Source organism: Balaenoptera ricei, chromosome 6 (assembly GCF_028023285.1).
Source record: "Balaenoptera ricei isolate mBalRic1 chromosome 6, mBalRic1.hap2, whole genome shotgun sequence".
NCBI lineage: Eukaryota > Metazoa > Chordata > Mammalia > Artiodactyla > Balaenopteridae > Balaenoptera > Balaenoptera ricei.
Genome location: NC_082644.1, coordinates 109,649,737 through 109,668,939, shown reverse-complemented (window position 1 = coordinate 109,668,939; position 19,203 = coordinate 109,649,737). Strand labels below are relative to the sequence as shown.

General features: G+C 53.9%; 1 protein-coding gene across 5 annotated transcripts in view; it reads right to left on the bottom strand.

The window, feature by feature from the left end:
- The window catches only part of GSN (gelsolin), a 55,651-nt gene that overhangs the window by 22,166 nt on the left and 14,282 nt on the right, over positions 1–19,203 (bottom strand). For 2 of the 5 annotated variants that reach the window (XM_059925517.1, XM_059925516.1), the window contains 2 exons: positions 3,268–3,472; positions 2,402–2,556 (listed from right to left, as the gene is read on the bottom strand). In XM_059925517.1, the coding sequence (XP_059781500.1) occupies positions 2,402–2,556; positions 3,268–3,463 (351 nt within the window). In that variant the 5' untranslated portion in view covers positions 3,464–3,472. Of the gene's footprint in view, positions 1–2,401; positions 2,557–3,267; positions 3,473–4,843; positions 4,915–4,966; positions 5,120–16,871; positions 16,931–19,203 lie in introns of those variants that run through there. The other 3 variants (XM_059925515.1, XM_059925514.1, XM_059925513.1) reach the window with 3 other exon arrangements.

The following is a 19,203-nucleotide window of genomic DNA, read 5'->3' as shown; positions in this document are numbered from 1 at the left end:
CTACATTTTAAAATATGTTATAAAACAAAGAAAAACCTACTGATTGGGGCTGGTCCCCTCCACCCTCTAAACTCAGGGTTCCTCATCTAAGAAACAGGAGGGAGGACAGGAAGGGTTCAAGTGATTCTGTGAGTTCCCATTGCGTTCCGGGAGCTTCTAGGACTCAGGCCACCCCGGACTCTGCTTGAACAAAGGTTTTCAAATAACGCAGCCCCATGGGGTCTTTAGGGTTCTGTCAGAGAGTCAGGAGGAGGAGGAGGAAGAAAAAGAGGAGGAGGAGGAGGAGGGATCAAATGCAATGACTTTAAGGATGTGGAGGTCACGGAACAGGAAAGCACAGGCCCCGTGATAGCCCTTTCTAGCGGCTCTCGTCCCCTCCCTGCCCCTTCTCACACCCCGAGGACGGAACTGGCTCCGAGGAGCAGGCTTTCACAGAAGCAAGTCTTGCGTAACAAGCTCTGCTCCTCGGAGATCTATAATTGATGAGGGCGCCAGGCCGAGAACCTTGAACTGGGCCTGCCAAGTGCAGGGGCAGTGGGAGGACTTGCAGAAGATGGAAAGCAGGACTGGCCGTGGACCTCACATTTCCACCGAAAGCCAGGGCCTCTCAGGACTGAAGTTCCGAATCCAGGCTTGGGCTGGGAACCCATCCCCTGCAGCATTCCTCAGAGTATGGTCCAAGAACATCTTGGAAAAATCACCGGAGGGTGGAGGAGGCTTGCTAAACACGCAGATTCCTAGGCTCCATCTGAGCTAAGATCAGAGACCAGGGAGTCTTCAAATGTCCACTCTGAACTCGTTCTGTGCGAGGCCCTTCACACCTGGGTTTAAATCCCAGCTCTGTCACTTACCAGCTCTGTAAGCTGCTTAACTTGTCCACAAGTTAAGTCGCTGCTGTCCAGACAGCAACAACAATAAGCAGGCGCTGTTGCTCAAGGGGCTTGATAACTATTTGCTGAATGAATGACAAATATGTGAGAGCGCCCACCTGGAGGCACAAGCAGGGAGAGGGGTGGCCTTGGGACCTGAACCAATCTCTCTGACTCCTGATCGAGTGTCTTTTCCGCTTTCTGATCCAGGAGCTGCAAAAAGCCCTGGTCCTTCTCCAAGTCCAGGGACTGGGTCCCAAGCTTCTCACCCCTCCCTCCGTCGGTACCAAGGCCCCAGAAGAGGCTGTAGAAAGAAGGGAGAGCTGGACAGCTCCGCAGGAGGCACTGTGGGCGTGGGTGTGGCTGATGGGGTGCTGGGAGGCTCCAGGGAATCCAACCCTGCTCCACCCAGCGCAGGGCTGAGGCCCTGTTCCCACAGCACACCCTGCCCTCTGCTATCTCAGTCTCATGAGAGCTTTTCCATCACCTAATCCCTGATGTGTCAGCTGAGCAGACAGTGTGGCCACCCTGCTAACACAGACAACCCGGAGGCCCAGAGATGGACGATGACTTCTCTAAGGTCACACAGCACATCGGCAGCATAGGTGGGGCTTAATACCTATCCTAGAACCCTGCTCATGAGAAGCAGGTTGGTGTAGTGGGAAAAAGCTGGGAGTCAGGAGATCTGGGTTCTGGTCCTGGCTCTGGGACTGACTTGCTGTGTGACCCTGGACCAGCTGCTTAACCTCTCTATGCCTCAGTTGCCCTTCCCTCTCTTAAAATAAGCGATTTGAACTCTGACATTAAGACCATCAAAGCTTATGATCCCCTCCTTATCCTGACCAAAGAGAACCCCAGCTTTGTAAAACTACAGCTTTCCAGGAGCCCTTCCAAGGTGCCAAGCCCTGTGCAAGGCATTTCCCAGCTCTGCCTTCACCAAATCCTCTCCCCAGGCCCGAAGGGCAGGTACAACTGGTTCTCATGTAACAGAAGAGGAAAGGGAGGCTCAGGGAGGCCAAATGGTTTCCCAGAAGTCATACAGCATATACGGCACAGCCTCCTGGGGCTTCCAGCTTGGTTTTGCTCAGCCCTACCTGGCTTGGGGCTGGGGCTCAGACTCTTCAGAGTTCAAGTTCAAGGGGGATTCTAACAAGCAGAAAGAGAAATGTGATCAAATGTGTTTCAAATACCTAACCTAGGCCCTGTTGGCAGGGACTAAGAACTAAAGGGTACAGGCTCAAGCCCCGGGAAAGCAAGGTTCCCACCCATGGCCCACCCCTTACTGCTGGGGCTAGGAAGACCACCCTGTGAAGTGATGGAGAATTTTCTTCTCTCAATGTAATAAGAAACCAGAAGCTCAGAGAGAGAGTGTGATTTGTCCAAGGTCACACAGCTAGGAAGGGCCCAGAGCTAACCAACTCCAAAGGCTGAGCTCTGACCGGTCTGCCCACATCACCAAACAAGACTGACAGGTGGATGGACCTGAGTGAGTCCTGCCATTGGTGCATCTGTCCCTGCTGCCCGGCACCCACCTTGTACTTGAGGCCGGACTTGAAGTAACCAAGGAAGGTGGCGGACTCGAAGCCCTGGACCTCACGGTGCTGCACAGCCCGACCGTTCAGGTAGTCATCCAGCTGCACCGTGAAGATGGCGGCCGCCCCGCTCTCATCCTGGCTGCATTCATTGCCTGGGGGACATCAGAGCAGCAAGAGCCGGGCTTCTGTAAAGTGGCCCCAGCCTCCCATGGAGGAGGAGTCTGGAGCCCCCAGCAGTGCCCCGGCCTGGCTGCAGAAGCTGGGCAAGCCCCTGCCTCCTACGAGCTTCGGTTAATCTATCTGTATGTATAATGGGGGAGGTGGGAGGCTGACTCCAAGGTCTCTAAGAGTCCTCCCAGCTCTGACGCATTCCCCCTGCACTCACTCTCAACCCTCCTGAGCATGAAGTCAGGCCAGGGAGCATCAGAAAACCAAGGCCCAGTGAGGGGGCAGGACTCACAGAGTCACACAGCAGAGCCGTGGCAGGGCTCCAGGCTCCGACTCTGAAGGGCAAACTGGAATGTGGCTGGAGCTGTGCAGGGGGTCCAGGGTCCCCAAGTCACCCCCAGTCTGTGTGCCATAGTGGCTTGTTTAACCCTCACAACAGTCCTATGAGGTAGTCTAGCGCAATCATCAGGTCCACTTTACAGAGACACTGAATATCTTGCCAAAGGGCAGAGCCGGGGTCTGAACTTGGGCAGGCTGGCTCTAGAGTCTTGGGAACATGTAACCAAGGGTCTGGCACACACTTGATGGTCAATAGTCACTTAATTCCCGTGGGCACTTCCTGGCGACCACACCTCAAAGGTCTGTGCTTTACAGCAGAGGGGCTGGGATGGGGGCTCGGGCGGGGCCAGCCTCACCCAGCCAGTAGTGGAGGTCGTACTGCAGGTTCCCATTCCTCAGCTGCACCGTCTTCAGGATGACATAGGCATCGCCTGTGAAGAAGTCTCCGTAAAGGTTGGGGGGCACGGGAACCAGGTCGAACTTCTCCACACGCCAGATCTGCAGGCCGGGCTCCTTCCCCGCCTTGAGGAACTCGGGGTGTTCCACCACCATGCTGCTGGGCTGCAAGAGATGGGGAGGAGCCTGAGCGAGGGCAGGGGCCTTGGCGGGGAGAGACCCCACCCCGGGGCACGAGGGAGGGTGGTTTCCAGCACCAAGAGCATCTCACTTGAGCCGCTGACTCTCCCCACCCCGTTTTATGACCCCTGCTCGATGAGTGAGCAAACAGGGCAGAGTTTAGGCTCCAAACCCTGTCCATGGCATCTGTCTCCCCTCCTCAGCTCCCTGGTGATGGGGGGACAGAAGGCTCTCCCTCCCTTCTCTCTTCCTTTCTTAGTGCCAATTAGATGCAACAGCCGAGGCGCAGAGAGGTGAAGACGGGGACCCCCAGCTAGGAAATGACAGAGCAGGAATTGGCCCATGCTCTAAGAGCACGAGTTTTGGGACCGTGGGGAGACCCCTCAGATGGCAATGGTAAATCTGGGGGTCGCCAGGGGCTCAGCTTGTTCCCTTCCAGCATCCTCAGTGGTCCTTAGAACTAGAAGGGTCCTCAGAGAGTTCATTATCCAACTCCACCCTGCAGACAGGAAAATTGAGGCCCCAAGAAGGGAAGGGGACTAGCCTAAGGTCACACAGGCTGTCTGCTTTTGCTCTTTGGAAGTGGGAAGATTTCCCATGCCCCATCCATGTCCATGTCCACACCTCCAAGAAGGGCCTAGATGACTGAGCCCAAGTGGCCTCCTGCGCTGTCTGCCTCCTCCCTCCTGCCCCCAAAACCCCACCCCGCAAATTCCATTTCTTGGAAAAGGCGAGAGGACGCAGCCGGGGTCTGCAGGAGCCTGTTGGAGATGAGGTGGTCAAGGATGGGGGAAGGCCGTCAGACATGCACTGGGGCTAGAGATGGAGCAGAGCGGCATGGTTAGCTTGGAGTCAGAGGGTGGAAATCAGCAGGCGCAGGTCACCTCGGGCCGGATCTGGTGGAAGAAGTCAAAAAAAAACAGATGGGAGAACTCAGGCAGAGGGATGGAGAACACAAAAGAACAGCAGGAGTGAGGAGAAACCAGACAGGGCAGAGGAGGTACCAGAGAGGGGAGTATAAATAACAGGAAGGACGGTAAGCAGGCGGAGGTGAGATCATACAAGAAAGAGGGGGAAAATATTGAAGAGGCAGAGAGAAATTAGATGAGAAAGAAAAATCTGAAATGGAAGAAGAAATCAGAAGAGGGAAGGAGAGAAATGAGGCAGAGGGAAGGAGAAATCAGGCAAGGAAGAGGAGAAATCAGGGGGCAGAGATGGGTAAGAAATCAGAAGGTAGCACCGAGGGAAAAAGAAATCCGGCCAAGGTGAGGTTAGCCTCCAGGAAGGGAAACAGCCAGGGCCCTGAGGCTCCCACCCCCCTCCACCGGAGCCCCGGAAGCAGCAAGAGATACTTACAAAGCAACAAAACAGTTTTTCCATTCTAGACCTGAATTACTCCCCTTTTCCTAGCGCTGTATCTGCAAGAACTTACAATAGAGAGTTACTCCGGGAGCCCCCCGTGGCCCCCCGGGCACTCACCCGCGCCTGGGTCACCCGCCCCTGGGGCGCCCGTACTTGGGGCGCCCCCCGCGACGCGGTGGCGGCGCGGGCCGGCGGCGACAGCGCGCACAGCGCCAGGACCAGCGCGCCCAGCAGCGCGGAGCGGTGCGGAGCCATGGCAGCGACAGCGGCAGAAGACCTGGGCGGCAGCCTGGGCCTCCCCAGTCGCAGACCTTAAGTAGCCGCCCGCGCATCCCGCCCAAGCTGGGGACCGCCCCATAGGGAGGGCGTGGGGCAGGGCTGGGCCCCAGGGCGTTGGGCAGGGCTGGGCCCCCACGGGCCTGGGAAGGGCGGGGATCTGGCCTGGATTTTAGAGACCTCGGGGTTCCCACAGGGACAGATCCAACTGGGCGTGGCCACCCCTTCACCCCAGCTCAGGGGTGGAGACCAAGCGCAGGACCTGGCATACAGCAGGCGCTAACTCAGTGCACACTAAATGGGCACACGTAAGAATGGCAGGGAGCTCACCCATCTTAGCCTCCTGTATGATCCATGCAAAGACCCCTCCCCTCTCCACCCCTAACGTCTCCAGCAAAAAATATCATGAACTAACATTTATTGAAGGTTTTCCACTTCATATGAAAACTGACACATCCTAACATCCTTTACAGACTGGGTACTATCGACAGCCCCATTTTAACGAGGGGAAAACTTGAGTGCAGAAAAGTCAAGCAATTTGCACACAACTAGGAAACGAAAGCCAAGATTTCAGCCCAGGTGCTCTGAGTGGACCACCCACTTAGGCAGCATGTGGCTGTCACCAGCTGAGGACACAGTCCAGGGGGCTGACCTTCACTGGACCCTTGAACAAGCCAGACAGAGAGGGGCAGGCAGATCTCTCAACTTCTCGGATTGCAGGTTCTGTTTTACTCAAGACTGCCCTTCTTTCCTTCCTTGTAAAAAAGTTTTTATTTTGTAAAAGGTTGTTTTGATAAAAACTTAAAGTCACGTTATTTATGCAAATTTTGGCCTCTCAACCCCACTTACTTCTACCTTGGGGCAACCAACCACTTCTATCTTCCTCCTTCAGCTGATTTCAGTGTTTGCCTTCATGTCTTAAATAACAAGCCCTTGTTGTTTGGGGTTTTTTCTTTTTTGAGGGGGGGGGGTGTTTGTTTTGGTTTTGTTCTTGTTTTTTTCAGTTTTAGGTCCTATTGGCTCTCCCTGGGGAAGTCAAGGATTCAAGCCTCTTGCCCTTCTCCCAGGCTCCCTTCCCATCTCTCACTCTCCCACTGGAGGCTTACAGTCAGTCACTGGGTTAGAAGTGCTGTTCGGATTCACCCAGGCCTGCTTCCCACCTTCGCCAGCCCCTCTTTTCTCCCTCTCACTACTCTGCTGAACCCAGCTTCTCTATTTCCAAGTTCCCTTTGCATCCCAGATCTCCTCCTTTCCCAATAACAGGGAATGCAATGACAGGGAAGAGAATGGAGAAGCTGGAGACCTGGGTTTGATTCCCACCTCCACTGTGTGTAAGTTACTTTCTTCTCTGCCTCAGTCTCCTCATCTAGTAAATGGGTATAAAGTGGTTGCTGAGAATTAAACCAGTCTCTCTGTGTGAGAATGGCCTGGTCTGACAATTAGTAAATGGGAGTTCCCATCCTCCTTCCCCACGAGCTCTAGTCATCCGCCCCAGCTCCTCCTGGAGCCCAGTTTCTATCTAATCAGGCTGAAGTTTGCCTTCCATCACACACAACTTCCTCCCATTTAAGGTGGACTATGGGTCAGATAAAGGGCTAAATGAACACACACATGGAGAAGACAAATCAGACTGCAGGGATTATAAGAAAGCTTCACGGACAAAGGGACTTGTGACCTGGGCCTTGAAGGACAGGGAGGAGGGAGATTGAGAAGAAGAGGCATTCTGGGGAGGGAACAGCATGGGCAAAGGGCAAATGCAGGCCACATGCAGTGACTAAGGAGGGGTCCTGTCTGAAACACAGTAGCAAGAAGAGATGAGGCTGGAGAGGGCGGCGGGGGTCACAGGGGCCTGTGTGTCACACTGAAGAGTCTGAATTTTATCCCAGTGTCTGTGGGGAACCACAGAGAGATGCCCGAGTTCTTGAAGCTCTATGTCTAGTCCTGGGCCTGCAGAGCCTGCAGTGGATCAGCTCTGGCCTAAATTCAGAGAGCTCTTCCCTCTCCTTAGGCATTTCGAGGATTATAAAAACCCCACAGTTCTCATATGCTCTTGATGGAAGTATAACCAGTTTCCCCTTTCTAGAGAGCAATTTATGACCACAAATTCGAAACAGGTAATGCGACAACAGTGCCATTTCCTTCAATATCACGTACAGAGGAACGCGGAAATATACGTGCAAGGATGTTCACTGAAGCATTGTTTGAAGAAAACTGGAAAGGACCCAAATGTCCCGGTTAAACAAATTATGGAGCCGCCATACAATGGACCACTCTGCAGCTGTGAAAAAAGAATAAGCTAGTGCGGACCATGCCTGGCACATAGTAGGCGCTCAATAAGCACGGAGAGATCTCCAAGTGCAAAAAGCAAATTGTAGAATAACTATAATGTGACTCCTCTCCTCTGTTTTATGAGGGCGCCTGTTTTTGTATACATCCTTAAAAAAATCAAGGAGGGTAAACACCAAAGTGTCAAGCCAGTTTGTTTGAAAGGGATGAAGAGGTTGGGGTTAAGCACCCACATCGCTGCAATTGGCACAAGGGAACATTTTAGGGTGATGAAAACATTCTAACTCTGGATTATGGTGATGATTACACAACCGAAAAATGTACTAAAAATCATAGTCCCATCTGCTTACAATGGGTGAATTGTTACAGTATCTAAATTATACCTCAATATACTTGTGTGAAAAATTTTTTTAATGTGCTATAGGGATTGAAACTATTTACAAGTATTTATCCAATGAAGTTTTTTTTGGTTTTTTTTTTTTTATAAAAGACTGATCTAGGGGGACTTCCTCGGCAGTCCAGTGGTTAAGACTCTGCGCTTCCACTGCAGGGGGCACGGATTCCATCCCTGGTCGGGGAACTAAGATCCTGTATGCCGCGTGGCATGGCCGAGGAAAAAAAAAAAAAAGACTGATCTAGAAATAATACCTTTAAAATAGACAATGATACCTGCTCATTAGACAATTTGGAAAATCCAAACAAGCAGGAAGAAGAAATTTCCTCGTCATCCCTGTCCCCCGAATGAACCTGAGGGGGCATCCGGCCCAGCTGAGCAGTCCTTTCTGCTCAGTTGGTGATTAACAGAGGGCTGCTGTGGCTTGGCCTTAGTGCCAGGGGTCACTGACCACTAGCCCAGGGTCACTGGCCCCTGGTTAATGATCTCAAAGGCCCTGCAGCTTTGCCTGTCGCATAGCTCTGGAGCCTGGGTCCTCAGCGCCGGAGACCTGGTGAACAGGCCCTGGCTCCTGCCCTCGGCGAGCCCATGGCCTAGAAACTCTCACTACAGGGCAGTGATGTGTGGAGACTGTGATGCGGACAACATGGTCTTATGCTGCTCCCTGCCTGGAAGAGGATGTATGAGTTCAGGGCCAGTGGGGGGACTTAAATGCAAAAGAAAAACTTCTAGGTAGAAAGGAAGAGTCCCCACCCAGTGCTAGGCTTGCCTCTGCCACAGACTTCCTGGGTGACCTTGGGAAAATCACTGTCCCTATCTGGGCCTCAAGGTCCAGATACCCAAAAGATGGAGTAGGCCCTGATGCTCTGACTCTAAGCCTCATTCCTAGCCCAGCATTCCCAGATACTGGCTCTACAACCATATCCGGAACCGACACGTCTCTAAGCCTCAGGGTTTCCATCTGTAAAATGGGAGCACTGGTCCAGGTTGCCTCTACAGGTCCTTCTGAATGAGACAGTGCAGGGCCCCTGACCTACACAAGGGGGCACGGCGGTCACCGATGGCAGCATGCCACCTCACCTCTGGATCCAGACATCTCTGGGAGAAGAGAGGGAGGAAGGGGTGGGGGGGTGTCTGATACTGAGTCTCCTCACAGCAACCAGAGGAAATAGGTATTAAAGTTCCCTTTTTTTTTTTTTTTTAAAGGTTTTAAATTTTTATTTATTTATTTATTTTTGGCTGTGTTGGGTCTTCGTTTCTGTGGGAGGGCTTTCTCTAGTTGCGGCGAGCGGGGGCCACTCTTCATTGCGGTGCGCGGGCCTCTCACTGTCGCGGCCTCTCTTGTTGCGGACCACAGGCTCCAGACGCGCAGGCTCAGTAGTTGTGGCTCACGGGCCTAGTTGCTCCACAGCATGTGGGATCTTCCCAGACCAGGGCTCAAACCCGTGTCCCCTGCATTGGCAGGTGGATTCTCAACCACTGCGCCACCAGGGAAGCCCTAAAGTTCCCATTTTATAGACCAGGAAACAGAGATTCAGGGAGTTTCAGTCACTTGCTTGGGGTCATTCAGCTAGAAAGAGGCACTGCTGAGATTCAGACACAAGTCTGGCTGGCTCCAGTGCCCAAGCTCTATCTGGGGATCAAGCAGGGCCTCCCAGCACCATCCCACCTGGGCAGGAAGGGAGCAACAGTACCCTTTACAGGTAAAGGGTTGCAGGCGCTGACTCAGTCAAGCCCAAGCCAAGCCTGGCAGCCGGAACTCCATGGGGCGGCCGTCCCTACCACGCCTCGCGGGCTGAAGAGGTCGCAGCCCTCCAGCCCTGCACCCGCACCTGTGAGCACCCAGGACAGAGGCTTGTCCTAGGAAGGTCCCCAGGCTGCAGCCACTGGGTGGAAGATGGACTGTGGCACCTACACTCTGTGCCACTCATGGGCACGCAGGTCAGTCACGGTCTCCTGTACTTGGGAGGCAGCCCGGCTCTGCCACCACTCGCTATGTGAGTACGCCCTAGTCCCTGCCCTTCTCTGGACCTCAGAGATCCCCTTGACCTCTGATCTTGGGTGTTCCAGACTCCCGCCTAGTGCTACACACAGTAGGTAGCTTTCAGCATCAGCCCACATCTCTCCCCTATAGTTGGATCCAGGACCCCCACCACCAGCTCCGGCCCTGCTCCTCTGTGACCTTAGGCTGGCCTCTGTGTCTCCCTGGACCTCCCAAGGCAGCTACCAGCGACGGGAGCAGGCAGCCTCACCCTCCGCCCCCGGCCTCGATGTACAAAAGGCCTTGGCTGGCCCTAGAAGACACCACCCTGTTCTTTTTTCTTCACCCCAAACACTGTTGTTCTTGATTCCCGGGCAGCCGGCCACTCATGGAAAGCCCTCTCTCAGAGCTTGTTTGCTTTCTGGCTCACTGCTGGGCTCTGGGTCCTCCTGGGAATACCCGCCCCTCTGGTTTTGCTAAATGGGACAACAGGCAGTAAACAGAGAAGGCAGTTACGAAACCCAGTGAAAGTGGACAGGGCGTCTGTGAGGTCTGGGGAGCCCTGGGGACTTGAAAGAACACGTTTTAGAATCTGGGAGACTCAGCTCCTGTGATCAGGGCCTCAGTTTCCTTATCTATAAAATGGGGAGAATAATACTCAGCTCACAGAGCAGTGAGGAGGGCCAGGGCCCCACACACAGTAGAAGCTTCCCAAAGTTAGTGCCCATTTTTTTTTTTTTTTAATAAATGTAATTTATTTATTTCATTTTTATTTATTTTTGGCTGCGTTGGGTCTTCATTGCTGTGTGCGGGCTTTCTCTAGTTGTGGCGAGCGGGGGCTACTCTTTGTTGCAGTGCGTGGGCTTCTCATTGCTGTGGCTTCTCTTGTTGCAGAGCACGAGCTCTAGGCACATAGTCTTCAGTAGTTGTGGCGCGCAGGCTCAATAGCTGTGGCTCGCGGGCTCTAGAGCACAGGCTCGGTAGTTGGGCAAACAGGCATACTTGCTCCACAGCATGTGGGATCTTCCTGGACCAGGGCTCGAACCCGCGTCCCCTGCATTGGCAGGCGGATTCTTAACCACTGTGCCACCAGGGAAGCCCGTGCCCATTTTTTGAACTGGCTTCTTTGCACAGAGGCCTCTGTTCAGCATGTGCCACGTGAGAGCAGTGTGGTGGTGCTGGAGAAAGGTTACAGACTTCACAGGCGATTCCTGAGTTCAGGTCTGGGCTATGGAACCTGGAGCAAGTCGCTTTCCCTCTCTGAGCGTTGGGTCACTCAGCTGTAAAAAGGGACAGTAGTGCCCAGTTGCAGGCCAGCTGGGAGCTCAGGAGCGAGACTGCTGGAGTGCATTGCACAGAGTAGGACTTATCTGTAGCAACGCTCACTAGTCCATCCTCTCTTTGTAGACTATGACACCAAGAACAAGAGTGTAACTTCTGCGAATCACATAGCAAGTACCTGGCAGAGCAGACCTAGAACCCAGGTCTCCATTCCTGGGCCAGAGGTAAGGCCTGAGCCCGTGACATGACAAGGCGCCCTGTAAGGGCCAGCTGGACCTCTGCCCTGGCCCAGTCTATCCTGGGTGTGGACAGCTGTCGGGGAGATGGCCAGTGGGACTCCAAGAGGCTGACTGTCCCAGGGACCAAAGCCACTGGCTCTTTCCCAGCTTCGGAGGCAACTCCACCTAGTGCTGAGAGCCAGGGCAGGACACTCAGAGAGGGACTGGCCCCGCCACTGCCTGAGCCTGTGCCCTGGAAGCAGCCAGATCTGGCCATGGGTGTGAGTCAGTGCCCTTCCTGCCAGGGTCCACTTTGAAGTCGGTGTCCCCTTCTCTGGGGGAGGCAGTGGCCCTGGGAGGCTTGGCAGGCCAGCAGCTGGGGCTGCAAACAGCTGTATCCTAGCCCCTCTGGCACCCCACGGCCCACTGATAGAGGAGTCCAGGCACAAACACAAATCAGCAGCAGGACAACGAGGCCCAACGACAGGCACCGTGGTGCAGGACCAGTAGAAGATGGGAACACAGTCTCCGCCTGCCCACCTCCTGGGGCAGCAGGGCCTACGGGGCCCAAACCAGAACCAGAAGCAGCAAAAGCCACAGGAGGCAGCTCCCCGCTCCACACAGGAAAGGCTTTCCAACAGAGAGGAAAACAATGTGCAGGACTGTGGAAAGAGCTCCCACCAGGAAAATCTGTGTATAAATCCCGACCTACCACTTCTAGCTCTGTGGCTTCTGCTCTCTGAGACTCAGTTTCCTCATCTGTAAAATGGGGATTAGAATAGCTTCTTCCCAGAGTTGCTGTGAGAATGTTGTAAGGTGAAAATACGTTTGGGGCTTAGCACGGTGCTCGGCCTAGCGTATGCACATATAGAGGAAGCTGTGGTGGTTGTTTGCTGGGTGCTAGGAAGCATCTCTCTCCCTCCCTCTCTCTCTCTCTCTCTCGACACTCAAGTTCCTTATGTATAAAATCAGGGTTAAAATGTTTTTCTCAAAGGTGAGTGGAGAGCACTGAATGAGACCATAAATGTGGAAGATCCTAGGACCATGCCTGGCATAAGACAGATGTTCAAAAATGCGGGTTTCCTTCCCCCTCTTCCAGAGAGGTAATGAGTGGCCCAGTGGTGACCCAGCCAAGGGGACTCAGATGATGAGCAAACCAGCCCATTTCCAAGGACACTTCAGGCCCTGGGACTTTAGGATTCTGAAAGAAACAGCAAAAGGCAAACAGTGTTTGAACATCTGGTCAAGGTCCCCCCCTGTCTGTCTGGGAATCAAGTTCATCCTTCAGCAGGACCCAGCTCCCTAGGCCAATAATCACCATGATGGGAGCAATAATGACAGGACCTCAGAAGATGGTGACATATCCCTCTCGCTGCAGGCTCCGAATGAAGCCTTTCTCTGTCCCCAAGCCTTGCACAGCCAGTGACAGCCAAGACCTCCTGTCAGCGGGAGCCCATCTTCTGGGTGTCAGTTTGTACCCTGCAGGCAGAACTTCCAAGAAACACAAAGTGGGCAGGTTCAGGACAGAGGAGAGAGTCCAGAATCCAGGAGCAGGAGCAGAGCTTAGGTGAGCTCGGGATACCAAGAATGACCAGTAGGGTGAGGGGTGCACAACCTTCCATCCAAGGGAAGACAAGATAATGTCCAGGCTGAGTTTGGACAGAGCCCAAATCCCTACCTCAGGGGGGGACTTGGGCCAATGGCCCTTCTGCAGTGTTTCAATTTCTCCTCTATAAAATGTGGTGATGAGTCCTACCCTGGGGGTCATCTGGGAGGAGGATTGAAGGAGCTCCCAGCACTGTGCTTATTAGCACACAGCAAGTGCTCAATAACCGCAACACCCGAAGACAACCCCCCAGCATGTGTCCAGGCCCTGGAGACAAACAGCCCACTGGCCCCCATACCCACCCTTGACTTCTATCTCTGCATCCTTGCATCCAAAGCAGGGTAGGACTGGAGGGTCCCAGCCAAGGCCCAGAGACCTGGAGGGATGGCTGATGCCAAGGATAGGAAGGCATCTCAGGAGGGGGCCTCAAGCCAGCACTTCAAGAGCCCACCTTGCCTCCCACCCCATCCACAAATCTCTTTATGATTCCCTCCCCTCTCCTCTGGTCTGCTCCCACCCCAAGGAACAGGGGCTCTGGAGTCACTGCCCGATCCCAGCCCTGTCTCTTACTACCTAGGTGACCCTGCAAGTGACTCAACCTCTCTGAACCTGTGTCCCTGGGTATAGAAAAGCCAGACTATCTCACAGGCCTGCCGGAACTTGACACTAGTAAAAATCAGTTATGGAAAAACTCCAAATGCTATAGCATGATTAGAAATTCTCTGCAATTTATCTCAAACTTTTAACTACAATAGAACTACCAGAGATTCAAAGATATTTTTTATCCTTACTAATCCCTTTAATTTTAATAAGGCTTTTTAAAACGTACTTTCCCTTCTTAAACATAAACAGAGGTATAGTACTGGAACCCTTTTGTTCCTTTCCCAGCTCAGTGAATAATCGTAACCAGCTGGAAGAAATAAATGAGATCCAGTCCAGAAAGCACAGTGCCTGGCACATGATAGGGCTCCGGAACGGGTGCCGTCTCCTTTCCCCAGGTGTGCTCCCAGCCTCACCTCCATCCAGGCACCTGCCCAATGACCCGCATCATCAAGCCCTCTGAGGGCTTCCAGAACCCCCTGGGACACTCCAGAATCATCCCACCAGGCCATACACAAGGGCTGAGGCCAGAGCAGAGACGCTCAACCCCACATACTCCCCATTTACACTCACTTCCCTCTCCCGCATCCCAGACACTGTCCTGGTTCAGGGTTCCCATCTTTTCTCTGGAACCACTGCACCAGCTTCCTCAGTGCCTTCGACTCTCCCATTATCCACAGGGATCGCATCATTCCCTGCTCAAGACCCTTCCACGGACCCCAGCACAAACTGGAAGAAGTCAGGACTCCTAAGCTTGGCTCTTAAGGCCCTCTGGGATCTGGGACCTACACGCTCTTGCAGCCTCATCACCCACTGACACCCCCCCTCCACCTTGCCCCCGACACCCTCTGCGACACCTCTTGCCTCTATACGTCCTCAATCTCCTGCCTCCCGGAGAGCGGGTGTCTAGCCTCAGCGGTGCCTCTGACTGCATGACCTCGGGCAAGCTCTTTGCCTCCCTGAGCTTCAGTCTCCTCATCAGGCTATTGGAGGCCTTGCGCAGATGAGACAAGGTAAGGGAGTGAGCGTCAGGTGCCAGGCGGGCTTGGGAAACGCTAGCGTGGGAGCCATTGCCTCCTCCCTGCACCTGCACCTCCGTCTCCCCGACGCTGACAGCAGCTGGTAGGGATCGGCTCCTCTGCCCCAGCAGCAGTAGGGGCTCTGTCTCCCCCTTAAGCCCCGGAACTAAGACGCGCTCACAGCCGGCAGTGGCAGCCAGGCAGGGGAGCAGGAGGGAGGACGGCTTAGAGGAAAATTACCCGGCTCCGGCCCAGCCAACAGGGGCTCACAGCTGCCTCTGACAGAGGGGACTTGGGGGCCTGGCAGGCTCTTCCTGAGCCATGAACTTGGCCCCAAGCCCTGACCCCTGTCTGAGCTGGTAGGGGGGTACTCTGGGCCCCACTCCTCTGGGACACTCCCACTCTTTGGCATCCAAAGAGGCAGAGAGGAGGAGGAGACAAACCAGACAGGCCTTTGTGAGAGGAGAAGATTGGCTCCTGCTGCCACATGCTGGGGCCCCAGGCACTGACATGAAAAAAGGACCCTCTGTGCCCCATTGCCGTACATCAAACCCTACACCCTGGGGACCATGTCCTTGCGTCATATACTTTGAACCACGCCCATTGTCACATACACCGTGTTCTCTGTATCCCATACCAGACCCTGTGTTCCTCATACCTCGTCCTGCCTGTGTACCCTGGTGCACAGCCCACGTGCTGCGTCCCATGTCACTTATACCTTGGATCACGCACCATGCACCATGTCACTTCTGCTGTGTGATGTACTCTGTATAGACGGTCCCCGACTTGCGATGGTCCAACTTAACGATTTTCGGACTTTACGACTGTGCAAAAGCAATACACATTCCCTAGAAACCTGGTAGGGGAGCTAAGATCCCACGTAAAGTCAAGCAGAGGCTGAGCAGCCCCTCTGAGGCCCAGGGGAAAGCAGCCATGAGCTGCATGGTTCCCAAACACCTCTGCAGACCAGGTGTGCAGCAGAATTACCTGGGGAGCTCCTGAAAACCCCACACCCAGCGTCTGTCTATAGCTCGGGGTGGGGCCTGGGAACCTGGGGTTATGAGGCTCAACCTGGACTGGGAAACACTCATCAAAGCCCAACATCTCCTCTAGCACTTGGGGAAACTGAGGCCAGGCAGCACTGGGGACTTGCCAGATCTAGTCCATCAAGCAGTGGGAGGGCCTGGGCTGGAATTGGGGCCCCTCCCTGGTTCCTTCTCTCCTTCCCTCCTCCTCCCGCCCCACTCCTCCCTGGCCCTCAGCCTCCTGGTGACTCAGGGCTCTGAGTCATCCAGTGGCACCAGAGAGGAAACTTCTTAGGAAAAACAATCCCCAAACAAAGCTTCCCCTGATCTGGGGAACAGAATAGGCCCAGGGGGTTAAAAGAGGAAGGGGAGGAGAATACAGGGTGGAGTTGGAAGCTGGGACCCCAAGACTTGGTCTTTCCTCTCCACCACTGAGCCCTAGAGAAGGCGCTTCCCTGCTCCGACCTCAGTTTCCCCTGAGTAAATAACACCTACTGCTGCACATAGAAGCTCAATGTGGGCCAGGCAACATGATAGGTCCTTCTCAGCTTTGTCTTGCTGACAATGCTTCCCCAAAACTCATGGCTAGCATCATGCCCATTTTACAGATAGGGAAACTGAGACCCAGAAAGGTTCAGCCCAAAGTTACACAGTTAGGAAGTGCAGAGCAGAGTCCAAACCCAGGGCTGACTCCAAAGTGTTACTCTCACTCCTTTTAAAAATACCTACTGCGTAGCGTGGCATGCTGATCTTGTCTCATAACCGTGTAAGGTCAATGGTCCAGTAGGGGCTCAACCACACATGCTTTTCTCCTTTCTTCCCTGTGTCAGGCCCTGCCTCAGGACTCCCCGGCCCAGTGGGGCACACACATGAACTTGGGTATTCACCCAAATGGCTCTAGGCAGCAGGAACACAAGGCAGGAAGCACCCAGGTCCTGATGAACCACAAAGGAGCATTTGAGCAGGGCCTTGAAGGATGAATGGAGGTTTGTCTTTGGGGAACAGGGAACCAGCACGCCAGGCAGAGAGAACAGCAAAAGCAAAAGCTCGGAGGTGTTCCCCCACTGGAAAATGCAAACACTGGAGAGGCATGCCTGGGGTTAAGACCTGGTGGGTAAACACTGGAGGGGCCTGACTGCTAGGGGTCCTGGCCTGATCTGAGGCAGTGGAGGATTTTTTAAGCTCAGAGAGAATAGGCTCGGAGCTGGTTTCATCTCTGCAGAGGGCCTGGCTGGCGGATGAACTGGGAGTCAGGACTGGGACTTCCCCTGAGGCCTCCCTGGAGCTCCTCTTCCAAGCAGGCCTTGGGGACGACCCTAGATCCCTTGTTACTCACCCATGGGTCAGAGTCGCCCCTGAGGGCCTCTTCCTCCACCATAGCTGGGCTGGGCAGAGGACAGGCGGGCCTCTCCTCCTGACCACATCAACCTAATCACATCGGCCTATAAATAGGGCCCTGCGGCTTAGTCTGAAATAGCTGTGCCAGGCCCAACTCCACAGGCACACAGTTCCAGAAATGCTCCTTCGCCTTGACACAGTTAAAACCCAAAACTTCCTCAGGACACTATTGTTCATGCTCTAATTCACTTTCTTAAACACGAGGAAGTGGGCTGGGGGGAAGAGCCCACCCACCTACTGCAGGCTATTGGAAATGGGCCTTGTGGCTTCTTTTCTGCTTTCCGCTCTCTGGGGACCCTGAGCAAGTCACTACCTCTCTCTGGGCCTCAGTCTCCCCAAATGTAAACTGGGAGGTTGCACTTGATATCCTTAGGGCCCTTCTAGTCAGGGTGCTCCCCAGAATTGTCTAGGGGACATTGTTACCTCTTTCCCAGTCTACTTGGGAACTTTGAAATTGTAAGCATTTTAAAAATTAGAATTGCAATAAAAACTTGAGACAGGCCCAAGCCATGCCACTGAAGGGCTGGGTGACCTTGAAGGAGTCACTATCCCTCTCTGGGCCCCAGATTCCTCAGTCATAAGATGAAGGTGCTGGTAGATTGATGCCTGAGGTCTATGACATTTTTTTAATTAAAATTTTTTTTGTTTGTTTAATATTTATGAGAACAATGATAGGCCAGACTTGTGCTGAGTGCTGGTGCTAAAAGACAGGTAAGACCTGGTCCAGCTCTTGGAGCCCAGCCCTGTGCCACACCCCAGTGGGGGAAGTGTAAAGGCATTTCCAAACCACTCGGCATCCCACTATAGGCTCCCTTCAGGGCTTCTGGGGACACCTTGTTTCCAGTTCACATTACAGATTTATGGCCACAGAGGAGGCCTCCCAAAGGGGCAGATCATGACAAGGACTGGGGCATTACCAACCAACAGGGAAATAAAGATAACCAAGCCATCACTAGGTACCAGGCATATGCTTAGGACTTTACTTCCCCATCATTAATCCTCAACAACCCTAATATCACCCCCATTTCACAGATGAGGAAACTGAGGCTGAAAGGGGTTAAAGGACATGTCAAGGGGCACATAGCAAGTCAGAGCCAGAGTGATGCTCAGACCTGCTTGCCTCTGGAGCGCAGGGTGTAACCAAACCCCAGCGAAACAGCTCAGGAGGGCCAGCCAATGGGGGAATGACCCAACAGGGCACAGAACAGAAAGAGGCACAGAGCATTTTACTGTGTGTGTGTAGGTGGGTGGGACTGACAAGGCTTCACCCAGTGATACTCATTCTCTCCAACCAGTTCACAGCGTTGCCTCTTCGATCCGCCCTCCCCTCTGCCTCCCACCAACAACTGATTGTTCTCAAATCCCATTGCTCAAGCCACTCCTCAGCTCAAGACCTGCCATGGCTCCCTGACACCCAGAGGATCGGGACCCTGCATTCAAAGCCTCTCCCATGCGCGCTCTCCCAGTCTCCCCACCTCAACCCCACCCTCTTGCTTTAGCTACTCTGCTCACTAGTCCCCAGGCACAGAGGTTCCACCAGGGGGCCAAGCCGTTGCACGGGCACCTCCCTTTCCTGGAATGCCCATCCTCTCAGCCTAGCGCCTGACTCAGGGGGAAGCCCTCTGTGGCTCCCAGGGCCCCAGGCATCAGCCACCGCAAGTCTGGATCTCCCAGGGCAGGACAGGGTCTGATTCACCTCCTCTCCCCAGTGCAGAAGTTCAGCAATGAAAAAAATGCAAGGAGCCCAGAGAATGCTGGAAAGTACACATTTCAGGGCTGCCCAACACCAAGCCTTGTACTGAGGAACAGCGTCAGGATGCCACAGTGTGGAAGAGCCCAAAATTACAGCCTCGGGGCTCATCAGGGTGGGACTTGTGACTCTCTCTTTCAAGCGTTCTAATAATGAAATCGGGGCAAACCTCTCCCCTACTTTAAAACTTTCAGTGGTTCCCCAGGGGTCTAGGTAAAAGTCCAAACCCTAACCAAGGTCCCCAAGGGCCCGCACGACCAAGGTGCTGGCTGGTCTCCAGGCCCTTCTCTCGTCGTGCTCCCTTCTTTCAGTTCCTCAAGGCCTCACTCATGCTGTTCCCTCTGCCTGGGGCTCTGTCCCTACCCACTCAGCCACCTTCTACTTCTTCTTCAGGTCTGAGGGTTTTCCAGAAGGCCTCCCTCATCTGTCCAGACAAGATCCCATCACACCCACCCAATCCCATATGCTCCCGTGACGCTGGTCCTTTCCTTCATAGCTGAGGAAAGAATGAATTTGTTAT